Source organism: Paroedura picta, chromosome 6 (assembly GCF_049243985.1).
Source record: "Paroedura picta isolate Pp20150507F chromosome 6, Ppicta_v3.0, whole genome shotgun sequence".
Classification (NCBI taxonomy): domain Eukaryota; kingdom Metazoa; phylum Chordata; class Lepidosauria; order Squamata; family Gekkonidae; genus Paroedura; species Paroedura picta.
The window spans coordinates 99,106,596-99,126,430 of record NC_135374.1 but is presented as its reverse complement, the minus strand read 5'-3'; the positions used below and the strand labels follow the sequence as shown (position 1 = coordinate 99,126,430).

General features: G+C 40.6%; 1 protein-coding gene across 15 annotated transcripts in view; it reads right to left on the bottom strand.

Annotated features, from left to right (window-relative positions):
- Positions 1-19,835, bottom strand: part of DOCK9 (dedicator of cytokinesis 9) — a 158,043-nt gene that overhangs the window by 71,295 nt on the left and 66,913 nt on the right. For all 15 annotated transcript variants that reach the window (XM_077343830.1, XM_077343842.1, XM_077343839.1 and 12 more), the window contains exons 3-9: positions 19,285-19,374; positions 15,591-15,673; positions 13,992-14,061; positions 10,167-10,262; positions 8,990-9,124; positions 5,554-5,728; positions 3,430-3,497 (exon numbers count right to left, since the gene is read on the bottom strand). In XM_077343830.1, the coding sequence (XP_077199945.1) occupies positions 3,430-3,497; positions 5,554-5,728; positions 8,990-9,124; positions 10,167-10,262; positions 13,992-14,061; positions 15,591-15,673; positions 19,285-19,374 (717 nt within the window). The remainder of the gene's footprint in view (positions 1-3,429; positions 3,498-5,553; positions 5,729-8,989; positions 9,125-10,166; positions 10,263-13,991; positions 14,062-15,590; positions 15,674-19,284; positions 19,375-19,835) is intronic.

Genomic DNA, 19,835 nt, shown 5'->3' with positions numbered 1-19,835 from the left:
AACAGAGCAAGATGAAGGAGGGAAATTCCTTTTCTTAGAAGAAGGAAAATTTAATGAGTGGTCGTGGGAGGTGAAAAGGAAGTACAAAATGGTTGAGAACAGACTGTTAGCATAACATGGCACACTTCTCATTTGCCAGAGTTCAGCATGGTTCTCTAAAAACAGGGTCTATTTTTGTAACTCCAGCACATTGCTTATTTTTGCACTAAAATATAACTTTCCTCACCAACACACATCCTGTTTGGAGGTATTTTGGTTTCAGAAAGGACTCAATGTAGGAGATTTGGGCACCACCTGCAACTAGGAAGATACTATCAGCTCTGTAAAGGACTCTGCAAAGTTCAACACCCGAGCTCCTCTTTTAAAAAGAAGGAAGCAGCCCTATAAGTAGCAACAAATTACTGTTGGGAATGTTGACGGAGAGCATATATTTATCCATCTCTATCTCAATATATATTTAATGAAAGCATCTGTGATGGAAAAGGCAGACATACTTAGCACTGATACATCTTATTCTGAACATAGCCCTAAAATATGGATTGGGAAAAAAATGCACAATGGTTCAGATACAGGTGAGGAGAAGCAGAAGAGTTGGTTGTTATGTGCCTCTTTTCTCTACCAGAAGGAGCCTCAAAGTAGCTTACAATAGCCTTCCCTTTCCTCTCCCCACAACAGACATCCTGTGAGGTCGGTGGGGCTGAGAGAGCCCTGGTATTCCTGCTCGGTTAGAACAGCTTTATCAGTGCTGTGGCGAGCCCAAGGTCACCCAGCTGACTGCTTGTGGAGGAGGAGCGAGGAACCAAACTCGATTCACCAGATTAGAAGTCCGCACTCCTAACCACTACACCAAGCTGGCTCCCAGGATCCACTCGGGTTTCCCAATCTTCCTTAGTCCATTGGAACCAAAATCAGGGGCAGCCTGCATCCACACCCTCCCACACATAGCTCACATGCACACTATGTAGCATCTCCACTCATGCCCACTATGGAATCTTACTTGCAGAGGCTGACAAGTAAACATGTATACCCTAACAAAACATGTATACCCTAACAAAAGAACCAGCCTCAAACTACCAGCTGAGAACCTGCTGAGTGATCGAAGGCAATCATGCTTAAATCCCCTAAACTGAGATTGTTGACAAAGATCTCATCAAATTTCATAAGAACTTAGAGTGCACTGTGGAGTTGCCTAGCAGTACAGTCTTGGCCTAACCAGCTCCATCTTGGCTGCAGCCTGGTTGCGACCAGCAGCTGTGAGCACAGAAAGACAGTGGGAGCACAGAGAAGGGGCTGCAAGTTCCTTCCCAAGTGAGTTGGGGGTGGGCAGCTTATTGTAGGCAAGAATGATTCTGCATAGATAAAGGGACACATTGCCACATTTGACTACGGTAGAGGAAGGAAGCAGAAGGGGTTAACTCATTGATGGGATGAGATCAGGCTAAAACTTCATTGAAGTAACCTTCCACTAAAACTTTATCGAAGTAACCTTCCAGCGATATTAAGTCAAGAATCAAGCGTAGCAGACTGATTCAACTGAAAACCACCAGAACAGCCAGGAAGCGAACCACGGAGGAATAGGGTGTAAGTGAGAAAAAGGGTTAGCAGATTAGGCATGTTGATTTTCACTATCCTACAAGCTATGGCTCCCCACTCTCCTTAGGGACACTAGACCCCCCACTGGGGCCTGGAGATCCCTCGATTTGACACTTCCCCCCCCACTTCAGGGGTTTAATAAACCAAGAGAAGTCCTCCCCAAAACAGGAAATGAATCCCCACCCAAAAAAAAAAAACACCCTGAAAGTGCACCTTTCTCTGCTTGCTCATCCTCTCCCCCACTCTGTTTTGAAATGAGAACCAGCCACTGCCTTTCACCAGAACTTTCACTGCCTTCTGCCCAGTTCTAATGTGCGCCAGTTCCAGCAACAGCTCCTCTTTCGTCCTCATCCAGGCTCCGGACTTAGTGCTACACTCACTATTTAAACAGCGCTGCAGGAGAAACCGAGCCAGCCCCTACTGCTACCAGCTTTATGTCTGAGTTTCATAGATCAGGGGTAGTCAACCTGTGGTCCTCCAGATTTTCATGGACTACAATTCCCATGAGCCCCTGCCAGCAAACACTGGCTCATGGGAATTGTAGTCCACTGATATCTGGAGGACCACAGGTTGACTACCCCTGTCGTAGATCATCTAAGTTAACACAGGCTTTTGGGTCACCCTTTTACATTCTTCAGTGTAAGTTGTTTAAGGATAATTTATCTCATTCAATCGCTCACTTTGACTAAAAGTGGTTTGGAAGAGGTCTCATTAACTAGTAGCGTATCTACTCTTCTAAAAACAAGACTATGCGATGGAGGAGGGGGAGCCTGACTACTGTGAAAAAGTCTATATGAGGGTTTTAGTAATACTTTCTCCTTCATATTTACCATATTACAAACAAGCATTAGGGGATATGCTTTGAAATGAAATCAGAAAGAAGAGGAACATACAGAAACATCTGGAAAATCCACCAATTTTCAGGACTGCTTAATATTAACAAGTATATCACAGACTTCATCTCTACCCTCAAATGTGACAAAATTTGACTACTGCTAAGGAATTTTAGTCTTAGAGGAGATCAGCCCTGACTGCTCTTTAGAAGGCCAGATCCTGAAGATGAAACTCAAATACTTTGGCCACCTCATGAGAAGGAAGGACTCCCTGGAGAAGAGCCTAATGCTAGCAGCGATTGAGTGCAAAAGAAGAAGGGGATGACAGAGAATGAGGTGGCTGGATGGAGTCACTGAAGCAGTCAGTGCGAACTTAAATGGACTCCAGGGAATGGTAGAGGACAGGAAGGCCTGGAGGGTCATTGTCCATGGGGTTGCAATGGGTCGGACATGACTTTGCAACTAACAACAACAATCACAAAGGAATTTTATGTCTATCATGAAAGTTACACTGTCAAACAAGACTGAGATTCTTATAATTGCCTCTAAATTGTGAGTGCATATTAGGTTTGCTATATTTTAAAGATGTTAAATTTCTTCCTAACCACCCCCCTCCCTGTAAATTTGTTATTTGGCCTGCTGATCTCCAAGCAACCTTATCTCAGTCAAGGTTCTGCTTCATCCTTATCTCCCATGAAAAAATGTGTAAAGTGTATGTCTTCCTTTTCTCCCTAGAAGGAACGAAAAATGTACGCAGAAAAAGGGTAAAGTGAGTGAATCTTTATCTCTCCCTGTTAGAACTCAGGAAAAGGGGGGATTATATAAGAATGTTGAAACCTCCCCTAACAATTACACTCCCCCCCCAGCGCAGTGACATCACTGCTATTTGTGGGGGTGGGATGTAAATGGATGTATGCCAATATAAAACAAATCTCCCTTAATTGGGATTACATCTCACAATTTCAGCACTGATTCATACTCAAAGGAAAAAGCACAACAATACCTTGGTAATTTCAGGAAGGTAACTATCTAAACTGGATGAGGAGCTGTCCATCTTGTTTTGTTCATCATCTGGAAATTTAAAAATGAAACTATGATAAACCATTGGTAACTTTAGGCGGGTTACAAAATTTAAAAACTAGCAACTTTGGTCAGTTGTAAAAGAGATTATTGTTGCAAACCATAGTATAGTAATCAATACCCCATATTTTCAAATACTCTGAAACTGGAGGAATGTGGACTTGCTTGGAGTTCTTCAGCGGCAGCCACTTCAGAATGGACTGCATCCAAGTGGCAACCATCATGTTGGGTCAGGTTGCTTGCTTGTAACTGATATCCTGTGCAGTCACATGGAGCTCTGTGCTGGTGCAGATGCAACTCCAGGGAATTTTAAAGTAGAAATATTAGCAAGCTAGTTTGCCAGGAAGTCGATGCTAGGGTCCCCTCATTAAAAAAAATAGTTCAAAACACACTTTGGCCAAAAATAGCATCCTGTCATCCTCAGGGTGAAGAAGATAGTGCAGGATGAAGGCAAAAGCTATCCCTGTTGAAGGAAATTTTCTTTCAAGAAGGCTGTAGTCAAAGTTCAATTACAGTGAGCCCAAGGAGGTTGCTGTAGTTTTGCCAACTGATAACACAATGCAAAAGTAGATCAGGTTTCCCCACTCTTGTTGGGGATATTGAGAACATTAGGAGGGCACCAATATTAAGTGGCTGCATTAGGATCCAGAATCAATCACAAATACTGTCAATGCTGCAAGCCAAACGTTCTCAACAGTGATGGCTTCATGGCTGTTCTAAAGCAGCTCCTACTCCAATGATGTGGAAGAAAGCCAGGACTGGGACTTTGATGTAAGGAAGAAGCAAGTGGAAGCCAGAAAACACACCACTAGGCACTACGGTTGTGTGCGGCGGTGTCCAAATTGGCCGTTCCAGGCCAATGCAGCCAGTGCCACGCCGGGGGGAGGGGAGAGACGTGGGCTCCTCTGCGTCAGTGGGCACGCACACGCAGGCATGGAGCTCCGCACCTGCGTATGTGCACCGACTGCCACACTGCCACACGTGCCTCCCCTCCCCCCCCACACACAACGCAGCGCTGGCTGCATCAGCCTGGAACGGCCAATTTGGATGCTGCCCCCCACAACCCTACTAAGTACCATGTTAGCAATCACTTCAGTAGACACTATCTGCCATTAAAATATCTCGAAGGCAATGTTTAGATCTTGCTTCGGCCCACTGTAGTGAAGGGTCTGATCGTGGAACTCTTATGTGATAGATGTAAGAAGAGCATTCCTTTTTAATATCTGGAGTGTGCATTGTCATCATGCCATCAACATTATTAAAATCATCCGGCAGTCCCCTTCAAGCCATACCCTCCATAATCTGAATGATTCTGACCTCCCTAGGGGTTCTGTTAAAGTTGTTCTATTGAAATTAATGAGTTAATTATGGTAACCTGTTAAACTTATATTCATTGTTAAAATTGTTACTGATATGTTCTTGTGACCATTATTAATGTATGACGTTCTATATATCCCACGACGTTCCCATGTAAACCGCCCTGGGCCATATGGGAGGGCAGCATAAAAATCTAAGAAAATAAGTTAGATAGGTGATAGATGATAGATAGATAGATAGATAGATAGATAGATAGATAGATAGATAGATAGATAGATAGATAGAGAGAGAGAGAGAGAGAGAGAGAGAGAGAGAGAGAGAGAGAGAGAGAGAGAGAGAGAGAGAGAGAGAGAATATAACTTCCTGGAGAAGACAGAACAATTTAAAAGTTTTTGCTATTAAGGTGAGGTCAGGAGGGAGGACTGTTCTGATTGCTGGAAAATAGTGCATGAATGACACATTGTGCCAAAGGATTCATAATATATTAGAAGTATATGTACTTACTGAAGAGAGACCAAGAAGACTTCACCAATTCAGAGAGAATCAGTAGTTACTAGCCATTATAGCAAGGAAATGTTTAGCTAAGAATTCTAACTCTGAATATCAGATACTTGGTTCTGTAGCGAACAGAGCAATGTTATGGCTCAGTCACCAAAGGATTCCTGAATACAGTGATGGTGTAAGCAACTACAAAACCTCAAATTTGTAGGAAAAAATAACTTGCATTTACCCTCATGAGGGTCTCCATTTCTTTTTTCTTGCATTGCAGCTTCAAAATTTAATTGGAGAATTTTGTTCAGCGTTGTTATCCACTCTTCCATTTCTATTTCGCTGTCTGCTGCCAGAAGATAGCTACTCTTGTCTTGCATCTTGAGCTCGAAGGCAAAACGTCGGACTTTGTTGTTCTGCAATGGAAAAAAATGGCATTGTGATACTGGCCACAATAGCTAGGTTTTTCTTATCTGCCCTGCCCTCCCCCCCCCCCCAATTTTTCTCACTATCTTTCTACACTCACAAAGAAATACAATGAGCAGGCATTCTTGAATTAAGAGTTACATCATTGTTGTGGAAGCCATGCTGAAACAACAAGTTAGAAAGAGATGGGCACATTCAATTGGTTTCGGCAAAACTACCGTTCAGATAAGGCACACACATTAAAAAGAAATCTACCTGCAATAGTTAAGGGAAAGGTTTATCTGAGTGAACATGATAAAGAATCTTAGCTCTTTTTCTAGTCCTAGGGGTAGATGGAAATGTAGCGGGGGACCCTAGACAATTTTAACTTTGCTACAGAAAACCCTCCTCCAACTCACAATGTACTGCAGAGAAGGGACCTGCACTTTTCTGTACCCAAGATCCAAGTGAACAGGGACTCTTTAACTGGAAGGAGCTATCAGTCGGCTACAAGAGTAGAATCTCAGAACAGAAATGTTAGGTGAGGGAAGTCAGACTAGTGGAATTTTTAGAGCTCAAATGAAAGGTAAGGTCTAGAAGAACAAGACTTCCTTGGCCTTGCTCCAAATGGGCTAAGCTATATGCCCATGAATCTACACAGCACCACAGTCAAGGCACTCAATGTATACTTGTATCTATCTGTGTTCTTTAAATTTAATACAGCAGCTATTGCTCACTGCGTATAACACAAGGCACATTCACTGCATACAATGGAGGGCCTACATAATAGAGAGGCATCATCTGGGCATGGAATTGGGGTCACTGTGGGTGTGCAGGTAGGTGTGAATTTCCTGTAATTCTGCAAGGGGTTGGACTAAATTACCCTGGAGGTCCATTCAAACTCTATGTTCGGGGATTATAGGGACTATATTGGGAAGTTTGGTTGGGTTTTTCAAACAATAGATTCCGCACATTTTAAAACAGCGCTATAGAAGGGAATGAAGATACAACAAAGCATAAAAACATACATTTATCTGCAAAATAATTTTTATTAGATTTTGCTCTGTTTAGATTTCCTTATTTTGAAAACTTTTATCCAGCCTCTCTCCCGCAAAGGGACTCAAGATGGGTAACAATAATTATATTATATTATTTATTTTTATTTATTTATTGGATTTATTCCCCACCACTCCCGGCATGCTGGCTCATGGTGGGTTACAAAAATAAAATAAAAACCATTAAAGCTTAAAAAAAATAAAAATTAACATTAACAAGTACAAAAAGAATGGTGGCAAAAACAAGCCCCCCCCCCCCGCCCCTGTGAAACGGTCCCCCCTGCCAGGGCAACAACTTCCGGTCCCCACTGATAGAACAAGCATGGTAGGGTGTCTTCCCAGGGGGATATGTTGCAACATATCCATCCATAAAACTTATATAATACAATAATCAATCAACATATCATCAACTTGTGTTGTCAGCTGAGGAGACCTCAGACTTAAAAGCCTCAGGGGTATCCTTAAACATTCAGAAAGGCCATGCCATAACACAGGAGCAACAACTGAAAATACCTGACAACAGGACATGACTGTATTTATTTGCATGTTTACCTGAAAGAACCAGTACACCCTGATCTGAAGAGTACAACTGCCTAATGGGAACACAGCAGGAGAGGCAATACTGGAAACATATGGTCCCCGAGCCATTAAGGACTTGAAAGGTTAAGTACCAGCACTTTAAACCAGGAAACACAAGTAGCCAATGCAACACTTGCTAAAACATGAAATGTGTATGTAGCAGCTAAAACCTTATAACAACTAGGCTACTCCATTTTGTGCTGGCTGAAATATTTGGATGGTCTTCAAAGAAATCCCAGTATACAGCACACTGAATTAATTTGGTCTCGAGGTCATTATAGCATGGGACCAGGAAAGCCTGGTCAGCAGTGTCCAAGTCTAAGAAGGAAATCAAGAAGAGCCCAAAAGGGGACAAATGCTACAAGTAATTGAAAAAATGCACTTTTTGTCACAGTCCCAAACCTACGTTTCTAATGATAGAGATGGGTCCAATAAGACCCCCTAAGCTTTTAATCTATTAAAATGGGGTACGTAACATCCTCCAAGAAGCCAGCCTTGCAAGTCAGCATCACCGCTGTCTTGCCAAGAAGGTTTCTGTGCCATAAAGTCCTGAGATGGGAGCTCTCACCGCAGATACACTCTGGCCAAAGAACAGAGGTGACTGCTTCAGGTGGCTAAGATACAGAAAAACACAGTTGAACGTCATCAGCAAACTGATGATACCCAATTCCAAAGACCTCACATTAATATTATATTGAACAGCATGGGTGAGAATGCCAACCTCAGTGGAACTCTACAAGCCACATCCCCAGGAGCCAACAAAAGAGTTCTCAGCTCTCTGCACATGGTCAGAGGAAACCACACAAATCTATTTAATCTGTTTAAGAATTCTTTCTCTAATGAAAATTTCAGTCTCTAAAGACTGCTGATAGTTCAAAACAAAACAGGGATGCATGCCCTTCACCCATGTTCAGATGGAGATTATCCACCAGAACAATGAAGGCCGAGTTCCGCAGGCCAAAATCCAGATTCAAGGGCAGATAAGTCATTCAGGAAACCCTGATGCTACAATGCAGTAATAACTGCCAGAAATCCGAGAACTCAGTTGTTTCCAGGTTTATTCCACCAGGACAGCTACATAAATTCCTTTGAATAGGCCGCACAATCAGCACACACACACAAACAACCTCCCTTTTGGCCCTGGCTGTTGGCAAGACTTCGGCTCAGAGCTTATACATGTTTTGCTTCAAAAGCTTTTTTTTTTAAATTAGAAGTTAATATTGAAAAGGTCAAGTGAAAACATTTGGGAGGGTGGCTACAACTGTAATAAAGCTCCCAGAACCAAAATCCCACACAAGAAGTTATGCAAAACATTTAACAGTACTGCTCATTTTCCTATTAGACCTTCATACAGTCCTAAATTGCCTGTTCTCCACAGTGTAGTACTAGTTTAAATCATGCACAAGGAGTAGCCAAGCCAGCCCCAAACTTTAACAAAGTGTTTTCTTCTCAGGTCTATGGTCCCCTCCAAAATATTTGGGATTGCCAAAAACGTCTGGATCTGAATACCCTACCGGTATTGGGATCTAAGATTTTTCAGAAATACTTAATTTTTTTCAATAGACACAAACCAAAGATTAAATGGCACACCCCCACTCTGTACAACAAAGTACTTAAGAGCATCAATGCTATATTTACCTGGACCACCCCCATGCAGGAATCCAGAAATATCGACCCCTTCGGTTCTTTAGATATCTTCTCATCTTTGTAGAAATTGAGATTATATGACCCGTCACCAAGTTGGAGTAGGTGGAAAAATCTTCTTTTGAATGACTAGTTGAGAACAATAAAACTGTATTAAAAATGACACACACACAAAACAAAGATGCATACTCAATTTTTGTACATTAACCCCCTGTCAAGAGGCTGGTCCCTTTTTATGGGTTTTTTTTTGTCAATTAAAACAAAGGTTCAGGCTGAGGCCCAAGAATACATCATAGAAGCTTTTCTCTCTCTGAGAACTAAAGTCAAGTTCTCAATGAAATAACTTCAAAGAACAAGATTAGGAGATGGAAGGTTGTCACAGGTGCAGGCAGACCATGAGGCTTAGCAGTTTCAAGGCCAAAATAATCTGGGAGGACCCATACCATCTTGTTAGTGCAAAGACTTATGGGACAAGGGAAGGTGCTTGCTATAAAGCTATAAAGTATACGGTCTCATTAAGGCAGGGGTAGTCAAACTGCGGCCCTCCAGATGTCCATGGACTACAATTCCCACGAGCCCCCGCCAGCGAAGGCTGGCAGGGGCTCCTGGGAATTGTAGTCCATGGACATCTGGAGGGCCGCAGTTTGACTACCCCTGCATTAAGGCAATCCACTTCACTGCTTGAGTCACCTGGTTAGCAACACAACTGACTCGTCAAGTTACATCACTGGCCATATATCTGATTGGTTAACTAGAATCATAATCAGGCACATGTGTGTAGCTGTCCTCCACTCTCTTGGCAAACCACATTATATCATATATATCATTATATAATATCATTATATATAGACTGGGCAAATTATGCCTTGATGAGGAAGAAAAAAAGAAGGAAGGGATTACATCACACAAGGGGAGGGTGGAAGAGGGAATGAACCAGCAGTTATGTTTTTGATTTTTCAAGCAATGGCTTGAAGATTGGGAACACTGCAGATCAAACGGGATGAGCTACCAACAAGTTCCAGCGAAGTCTCTGGATTCTGGCTACCATGCTACAAAATATTACATAACCATAACTGATACTGAAATCAATAACGCTTAACACATGTATAACTGGGCACGTCATTGCATTCCAGTAAGAGTTTATAAATACAGTAGAAGAGGTCACGCATACCCGCATAGTCACACTAATAGCACTGTTCATGTTGCCTTTGTACAGCCATCCTTGTTTTGTAATGCCCCCCTTCTGGGACCCTAGGGATGCTGCATCCTATTTAGAAAGAAGTAGAGACAGTATTTAGTCCTTTACTTATATGTGCTTACATGTCTTTTCTAAAAATATAAAAACAATCTACAATAAAAGGAAAATCCATGACTATAAAATAAATTGTGCTACAACAAAATAATTTTTATGTCACTTTAATAGATTTTTAGAGCCTCTTGTGGCACAGAGTGGTAAGGCAGCAGAAATGTCTGAAAGTTCTGCCCATGAGGCTGGGAGTTTAATCCCAGCAGCCGGCTCAAGGCTGACTCAACCTTCCATCCTTCCAAGGTCGGTAAAACGGGGTAAACGGTAATGACTGGGGAAGGCACTGGCAAACCACCCCGTATTGAGTCTGCCATGAAAACGCTGGAGGGCATCACCCCAAGGGTCAGACATGACTCAGTGCTTGCACAGGGGATACCTTTACCTTTAATAGATTTTTACTTGTGTCTGTTTTTCCCCATGCTTAAGTTCTCTACCAAAAAGTGTGTGGGGGGAGACTTGCAGAAATGAGCAACATTCTTGGCTCCCTTCTCTGGTGAAAAAAGTATATTTTATTTCATGCATATTAATGCCCCATAAACAGAAACCCAGGTCTGGCTCGAAACAGTCCAGTGCCTCATTTGATTAGGTTCTTCAAGTAGCAGCCTGCTATCAACATTTTACTGGATTTAGGATGTTGCATGGGGCACATACTGTAAACGTCCACTGTACAGTTCGTACCCCTTTACGAGAAGGCCTGTTCATATTTTCGATGTGTCAATACCACCCTAAAACCAATAACCTAACTGCCAAGTTCTATCAACACTGATAGCAATTTCTGACAGATTTTAATGATGATGCTAATTAAGACTTCATCAACCTTTGTTGATGATCTCAACAGGGGATACCTTTACCTTTACCTTTTACAACCTTTGTTAGCATACCAGAATATTACAAAGTATATATAGCAGAAAGTCACAGCAAGAGAAAATATGAGTAGGCAACAGCAAAACAGATGAAACAGTAATACAATCAAAGAGCTTACTTCTGTTAGAAGTACTTCAACTAAAAATCTAGTAACTATGGGTGTAATCTCAGGGGAATGAGCTTTGAACAGACTTCACCATTCAAACTTTAACCCAAACTAGACCAATACGTATTCCAAAAACAAGGAAAAAACAAAAAACACAAACAAGAATACACTCTCATCTGTTGCCAGCTTTGTGATCAAGTACGCTCCTAAATTATTCGCCCATTAACAGATGTAATGCCATATCAAACCAATGCAGAGCGGATCAGAGAACTTCTCCATGAAAAGCCTCAGATCTCTCTGCAGATGGCGAAATTCTGTATGTTTGTGATTCAAACTCACCAGAAGGACAAAAAATACGTTGAAAGATCTAAAATTCTGAACTTCTAAATCTCTCAAACTTTAATATTTTTCTCCCTGTTAATTTTTCATAATGATATTTTTAGCTTAATTTTGATACATACATAAACTGTTTCAAATGCTTGAGTATCACAAGCATTTAGTTTTGATCCTTTATGTTTTTGTATTCTGGTCTAAGACTGTATAATTAAATAAATAAACACATAAAGACAATGCATTATTTGAAGATCTATTCACTTATATGCAAACTGCTCTGTACTTTTTGATATTATTACCGTAGATCAAACTCTGCTGCCTTTACACATTTTCTCTTCAGTGCATAACACAGGGCATGAGAATTAGCCGTCTACTGTGAACTGTGAATGCACTTCAGACCACACCATCTGTTACATCAATAGAAAGCAACAGATGCCAATTATGCCGTAATTTCACAACAGAAAGTTGTTTCCTGGTTCCTGGAGATCAGGTCATTTCCCCATCCCAGTTACATTGAGAGCATGTTTCCAATTGCTTTGAATCAAACAAAAAACACTGAATGCTGATATGATCATTGTGTCACATACAACCTTACATAAATATCTGTAATTCATATTAACAGATGACCTTTTCAAATGTTATTCATTTAGCATTTGCCATTGTGGTTTGATTATACTTCCTCTAGCTTCTGCTCCAGATTAGAACAGTGTAGTTTAAGAGATCCACATCAAAATAAATGTGCTGTTTTTCACACTTCAGCTGAAAAGTGCTCAAAGCAGTCACAACATGGCAAAAGTACTATTAACTGTTTCTTTCTTTCCCTCTTCTGTTCCCAATATATCATGGTCCCTGCTGTTAAGTGAATCATTTTATAGGTTGTAACCTTGAACACACTTCTCCAGTGACACTCTAATGTGAGGCGCCAATCTGCTAGTTTCTGGACTGTTGCTTATATACCTGTCCAAGAACTACAACGAATCAACACCTGTGCAGCACAATGGGGTCCAATGGACACAATGACAATAACACTAGTGTACTTTCAAATTGATATAGAATATAATGCATGCTGAACAGATTAAACTGCACATCTAATACAGAACCGGCCGATGTTTTGCTCTTAAATTCTCTACAAAAAAGCCCATGGTACTGAATCTGCAGGATCTTTCTTTCTTTCTTTCTTTCTTTCTTTCTTTCTTTCTTTCTTTCTTTCTTTCTTTCTTTCTTTCTTTCTTTCTTTCTTTCTTTCTTTCTTTCTTTCTTTCTTTCTTCCTTTCTTCCTTTCTTCCTTTCTTCCTTTCTTCCTTTCTTCCTTTCTTTCTTCCTTCCTTCCTTCCTTCCTTCCTTCCTTCCTTCCTTCCTTCCTTCCTTTCTTTCTTTCTTTCCCCAAAATTTATTCTGGGGCATAGTTTCACTCTGAGACAAACTACTAATAACTCAGGATAACAAGATGCACTACATTTTGTGTGTGTGGTGGCAGAACTCATTGTGTTTCACATTATCCAAACATTCAAGGCCTATAAACACTTTCACGTAAGGTACAAGGTTTCTTTTAAGTAGATTCCCCTTTTTTCTATTTTTGTATACTAATTCACACTAGTATTGTTGCCTTATAAAGCAATATTTTGTCCCAGTTTTAAGCATCAACTATCCTTTGAACCTAAGATGTTAGAAAACCTAGTAACTTCCATAAATGTTAAAGGAAAACACATAAAATTAATTTTTATTAATCTCTAATGTTGTTAGTACCTTGGGGCATTTTTCTGCCTGAATAATATCTCATGAGGTAAAAGCTATCCAGGTATTCAGGTTGTCTGTAGCAAGTGTATCTTTCTCGAGCAGTTAAAAATGCTTCCCTGGATCCAGCTTTTCTGTAAAAGATCTTCATGGGGTATTCTTGTACCCCAATCCATTATGTAAAGCAGTCAAAATCTGATAAAGGCAGAGAAGTATTGTAGTTTTAAGAGTTAGCTGCTCTACAGTGTCTATATAAGAAAGCAGCTGCATAATAGTTTATCAACTGCAATTATTTTTCTCATATTCTGATCCAGAGGTCTAGGTGGGTACTTTGTATTCCCAGTAAGCTCAGTGAATGAACCTGATCTACAAGAGTAGAGGAATCAATAAAGTAGATTAACCACAGAAATTAATGGGAAATCTTCCAAAGATCGGCATTTCATGTACTGAAAGGCTTCCAGTGCCCAAAACAGGACATTGAACAAAGTGGAAAATCACCTAACATATTTCAACATGCTTCAGCGTACTAGTAATTCCTATTGCAAGTATTTATTTTTACTTTGCTATAGTTTGGCTCGGAATAGCAAAACAAAGCAAGAATTCAATTAGAGGCAGAGGTCAGTTCCTTACAAAGCAAGAAATCATATGCTTACCTCATCTTTATCTGCTTCTTCATCAACTTCATACACATGAACTGGAAGTTTTTCTAACTTGGTTCCTTTGCTATGGAGGGGGGAAAAGCCCAGATCTCATAACAGAAACAGACAGCTTCACACTCAAATGACCACAGATTTTCAATGTTTACACACATGAAATAAACATATATATAGATGTGCCTGCTATTTTTTTGGAAAAGATACATCATGCATGGCATTTCCCTAACATCCTTATTACAAATGTAGCTGATTCAAGAATTGTTGGGATCCTCTCACTGAGCAGTTTGTTTGCAGAGACAACAAAACAGACATCACCCATAATTATGGGAGAAAAGGAAGAACATTTTGTACACATTTGTCACATCATAAAAAGAACGGCAGTCTTGATGCCAACAGATTGATCACCTTTACCTTTCACATCACTAAGAAGTCTACACCTGGATTCATGTTTAATGGCATAGTCTACATTCTTCCAGTCAACCCCCTACAACAACTGTCACTCATCCCTTTGGCCCCCTGCCCCAGAAGTATATGCCATCTAATCAGGCAGTGGGCCATTAAATGAACGGCTGCCAAGACTGAATTGCAAACTCTGCAAGTGGACACCGAGAATGGCTCCTTGGCACCCCTCCTAGAGTTGGGGAACCTCAGTTTGTAGAGAAAAACTGACTTGTTGACCCAGGCACCTCCACTGGGATGGCAACTGAAATTTGTTTTCAACCAGGATGCCATCACTCCAAGAGCACGCAATGCAAGAAAGGAAAAGGGAGGAAGGAGAAGCAAGTTGGTGAAACTATACCAGCAATGAATCAAGTTCATAACATGATCTCTGAATGCATCTAGCATTCTATCAACATGATTAATATTTAAAATTTTAATTGGGGGAGTTTTAACATTAGGTTTGAATCCAAATTGTTCATTCATGCAGTAGCCTTAAGATTTGGCACTATTTCTGGCATTTTTAAAAGTATGTGCCAAATCAGAAGGGAATAAGGGTTCACTAATTTGCCACTTAGATTACATGCTGCATGCACTTTCTCTAAAACCAAGAAGCCCCATGCATGCATACAAATACTTTTTGTGTATGAGTGTTCTTCCAATTGCACCTATTCATACAGTTTCAATGGCAGCTCTGTAAAATCCCTTTAACTTTAGGAGCACCGATGCCCATATCCTGGACACTGCAGTAAGAAGGAGCTCTTCCAAAACCCTACACAAAAGACATTTCCCACTGTAGTCTGTCAAGCCCCATTTTCATTTAAAGATCTGTAAACATGCAACATTAAACAAGATGTGATGCCCCAACAGGTGCTAAGTATCAAATGTCTAGACCTTTCACAACATAGACCATTTACGCACTGGGAACTTCACTGCCCCAGCTCCTGTACAGGAGCACAAATCGGGGGTGGGTGAGGTGCACCAGGCCAAATGCCCCCCCATGTGAGTGCAGGAAGAGGTGGGACAACCTGCCACAACTAAAATTCCAGCCTGCAGCCCGGCATGAAACCTCCAGTGCATAAACGGTCATATGGAAGCCAAAAATAAAGAAAAGCTTTTTACAGGTGCACAGGATAGACTGTAGAAAATATTACTCACTTCGGAAGCTGCCGAAACTCTCCTGAGTAGTCTTCATATTTATAATTGACAACATGCCAGTCAGAGTTGTATGTTTTGATGCACTTTTGAAAAAGGAGAGAGCATACAGTGCAAAGGTTTGACAGAAATTCTTCACATACTGTGTCATTTTCTGAAGCAGTGAAAATACCTTTGGATTAAATAGTAGTTTTTAACACAGTGCCAGTTAAAGAACATGTATTTTGATGAACTCGTGTTACTGGTTTTAAAGCAACTTGACATCACTGGTGAAGGTTACTATTTTTAGAAACAATAAAATTGGAGAACTAAACATTCAATCAACAATTATATCATGGAAGAAATGGTTGGCTCATATGGCCCTGTTTTTAACATGACTACAAAACTTCCTTAAAGTTAAGCTCTGTGCTTGAAGTGTAGCTGTCCCAATGCTGGATCAGAGGAAATGCATTTGCACTCCACCCATGCTGCACTAACATAACAGTTCTCATTTATTTTGGCTCTGGCATCAGCTTATCTTGTGAGTTCAGTCAAAAACATTATACAATAGTTATGACAGTAAGTAATTGGTCATAAAAGTTAATTTAGTAGCTCTTGTAGCTAGCCTTGTTCCGAGGTTATACAAAATGATGAAGCATACCATTTTTAGCTCATAAAGTATGAAAACAAGGTGACAGTTTTAAAAATGACAAGACTGGGATTTTGCATTAGTCTCTAAAAATCAACACATTTTTTGGCCCTGGCCCCAACCTGGTGGAATGAGCTTCCGGAAGAGCTAAGGGCCCTGTCGGAGTTAACAGCTTTCCACAGGGCCTGCAAGATGGAGCTCTTCCACCAGGCATATGGTTGAGGCCAGGGCGGGCGGTCCCGACATCGGATCTGCGCTTCCTGGATTCAACTGAGTGATCACACTCCCATATTAGCAACCTGATGTCCCTCGGCTAACGTGGGGCGGTTTTTTGGGGGGGGTAGTGGGGTTAGTTAGTCCTTGCCTGTTGCCTAACATTGATAGTGTGGATTGGTTTTAATGGTTTTAACTATGGGTTTTATTGTAATTCTGATCTTGTAAACCGCCGTGAGCCTAAGGGAACGGCAGTATAAAAGTTTAATAATAATAATAATAATAATAATAATAATAATAATAATAATAAATTAAAATCAGAAGGAGATTGAGACTGGGAAGGGCAGCAATGAAGGAGCTGGAAAAGATTCTTAAGTGTAAGGATGTGTCACCGGTGACCAAGATCAAGTTAATTCATGCAACAGTATTCTCCGTCACTATGTACTGGTGTGAAAATTGGACAATGAAGAAAGGTGACAGGAAGAAAGTTGATTCATTTGAAATGTGGTGTTGGAGGAGAATTTTACAAATACCACAGACTACTCAAAAGACAAATAAGTGGGTTCTACATAAAATCAGCCCTGAATTCTCCCCAGAAGATAAATTGTCTATACTGAGGTGATTGTACTTTGGCCACATTATGTAAAGACAACAGTCACTGGAAAAGACAATAATGTTAGGAAAAGTTGAAGGCAGCAGGAAAAGAGGGAGACGCATGTATTGACTCTAGAAAAGTCATAACATTCAGGAACTGAGCAAGAATATTAACAATGAGAAGTTTGAGAGGACATTAATTCATAGTATCACCTTTTAAATTGGAAGCAACTTGTCAGCACTTAACACACAAACACAAAGAGGGTAATCAATGCCTGGGTGCATTTGTAATGTTTTGGCATGGCACATAACTACAACACGAAAAGAAACTTCCAGAGGATGGGAGAAATGACTATTTAGTGGTTAAATGTATTTTCAATCCAGCTATTTAAACAATTTGTGGAAATGTCCATAAGGATATAAAGTGATATAATATTGTTGTCTTTATTTGAAATATAAACAATTAAACCAAATCTTAGATAAGGTGTTATTTCTACCTGCCAGCACTCTGGGCACAAGGTATTTGAAATAGTCATCCCTGTATCTACTGAGGATCACAATATAATGCTTAACACCAAAGCAATTCTTTATGGAACATTTATGAAAGAGGACTTATTAGACATAGAGATTTATACAGCCTGCAAAACTATCATTATTATTTTGTTTGTTTTCCCATGGAAATAGCAACTCAGCATGATATAATGTTATCTGCCAAATCTTTTGTGTCTGTTTTTATTTAATAAGAATTTGGGTGGAGAAACGGAAATAATGCTGGTTTGAGTAGACTTGAATGTACAATTTGCCAACACTGAATATGATACAAACGCAGAGGCATTCAAAGCAGTAATGGAGTGCTAGAATTTTCTGCACACTTGTTTCCATTAGCTGTACACTTGTTTTCTTACTATAGAACTGGAAGTTTAAAAAAAAAAACCTGTTATAATGCTATAGTGACATTGTTATAGCAATATGTTGCTACATAAATAAAATAAAAATATTTTGAAACATTTGGCTGTTAGAGTTCTGGTGAGCTTGAGAGCCTGCAAACTGTTATTTCGTCTGTCCTAATATTAGATTGATTGTGTTTTTGTCCCTCAATTATAGTACTGCTAGCAACAAAGCCTGTTGTATCTAACAATACAGTGGGCGCTAGGCCCCCCTCCCCCACCCTGGGCAGAACAGCCAAGGCCTCCCCCCTCCACTGCCCCCAAAAGGCCCACTTGGGGGGGGGAGTGCTGACGGGATTCCATTCCTCCCTACACCGCCCCAGGCAGCCCTGCCAAGGCTGCAGCCAGAGCTTTTCGGGGCAGCAGGAGTACTGGCAGAGGCTCCTTCCCTTCTCCTTCCATCCCCATCCCCACCGCCCCCAGCCACATTCCTTCACCCTATGCCCTCCTTCCCAGCTGCAGCTGCCTGCCTACCTTACTAGGGACTGGCGCTTTTTCCATATGGAAGAAGTTGGAGTGGGACGCAGCAAGGGATGGGACAACCCTCCTGAATGGCCATTCATTGGATGGACGGCCAATCAGGGATGGAACAGGCCGGACAGCCTCCCTGATTGGTGGTAAGGCTATGAATCCTGGCTCCTCCCAGTACCCTCTTACCATTTTATGAATAGGAACAGATAGCAACTTCTAATGTGACCCCTAAAAAGTGAGCGGGTCAACCTGTGCTCCCTCCCAAAATGGCCTGAAGTGGGTAGGAGGGCCCTGGGTAGGCGTGTACATGCCTATACTTCCTAACCATATTCTGCACGATTGTGGCACTTTGGGGGCTTCTCGAAGCCTGGAGACTGTTTCAGGGGTTTCTCAGGTATAAAAAAGTTGAGAAACACAACACTGAAGAACAGGAAGAATTTCCCTCATTTACAATACAACAAGAACGCCAGTTCTGTGCTTCTCTCTGCACAAGTTTTATTATTTCATATATTATTAAACTTTTTAAATTTAACAAAGCTTTTGGTTGAAAGGTGGATAAAAATGCATTATATAACTAACTTCACCTCAAATGGTAGCTCCAGGATTCCTTTTGTACACTTTGTTCTAAATTCCAAATGGAAAACCATGCTTGCCTTACAAACTGTTATGTATCTAGGAAATATTTGGCATATATATGTGCTGTAATATAACTAAACACAACGATCTGAACCCTATCTGCTTTTCATTAGCAGAAACAGACAGACCTCCCCAACACCAATGGAAAACTAGAAGGAGCCAACCAAAACAGTGGACATTTAGCAGTATGTACATTAAGTAGAATTACCTCAGTAACAAATAAACTATGAGCTTCCTTCTCCGCATTGTCAGGAACTGTAGAGCATATATATTGGCGCTGTCGTGCCAGTATTGCTGTCTGTTAATGAGAAAAACTAGAATTAATTGTGTGACTGCTATTTAAACTTTTTAAATAATTTACTTTAAATCAAATAAAACCAACAAAATAGCTCATTGCACTGATTTTTAAAGCAGAATTATACTGCAATCATTTCCCAGCACAGACTATTACACCCTGAGTGACTGGCAATGTTCCATTCATGTTCCTAGACAGACTACTTACAAAACACAGATAATGTTGGGAATTTCCATGACATTTGTAATCAGAACAGTTTGGTTTCCTGTTCAGTAATTTAAGACTGTAGTCACTTTAAAGTAAGGAGAAGGAAGTCTGAGTAAAACAGAAAATCCATATGCTTTTTGAAAATGTTCCTGAAAAGGATTTTATTACAATTTTCAGCACACCTCCCTATATAGAAAAGTAAAACATATACAGAGACATAAGTGAAGCCTGCTTGTTATTCACTACTATCTTTTAAC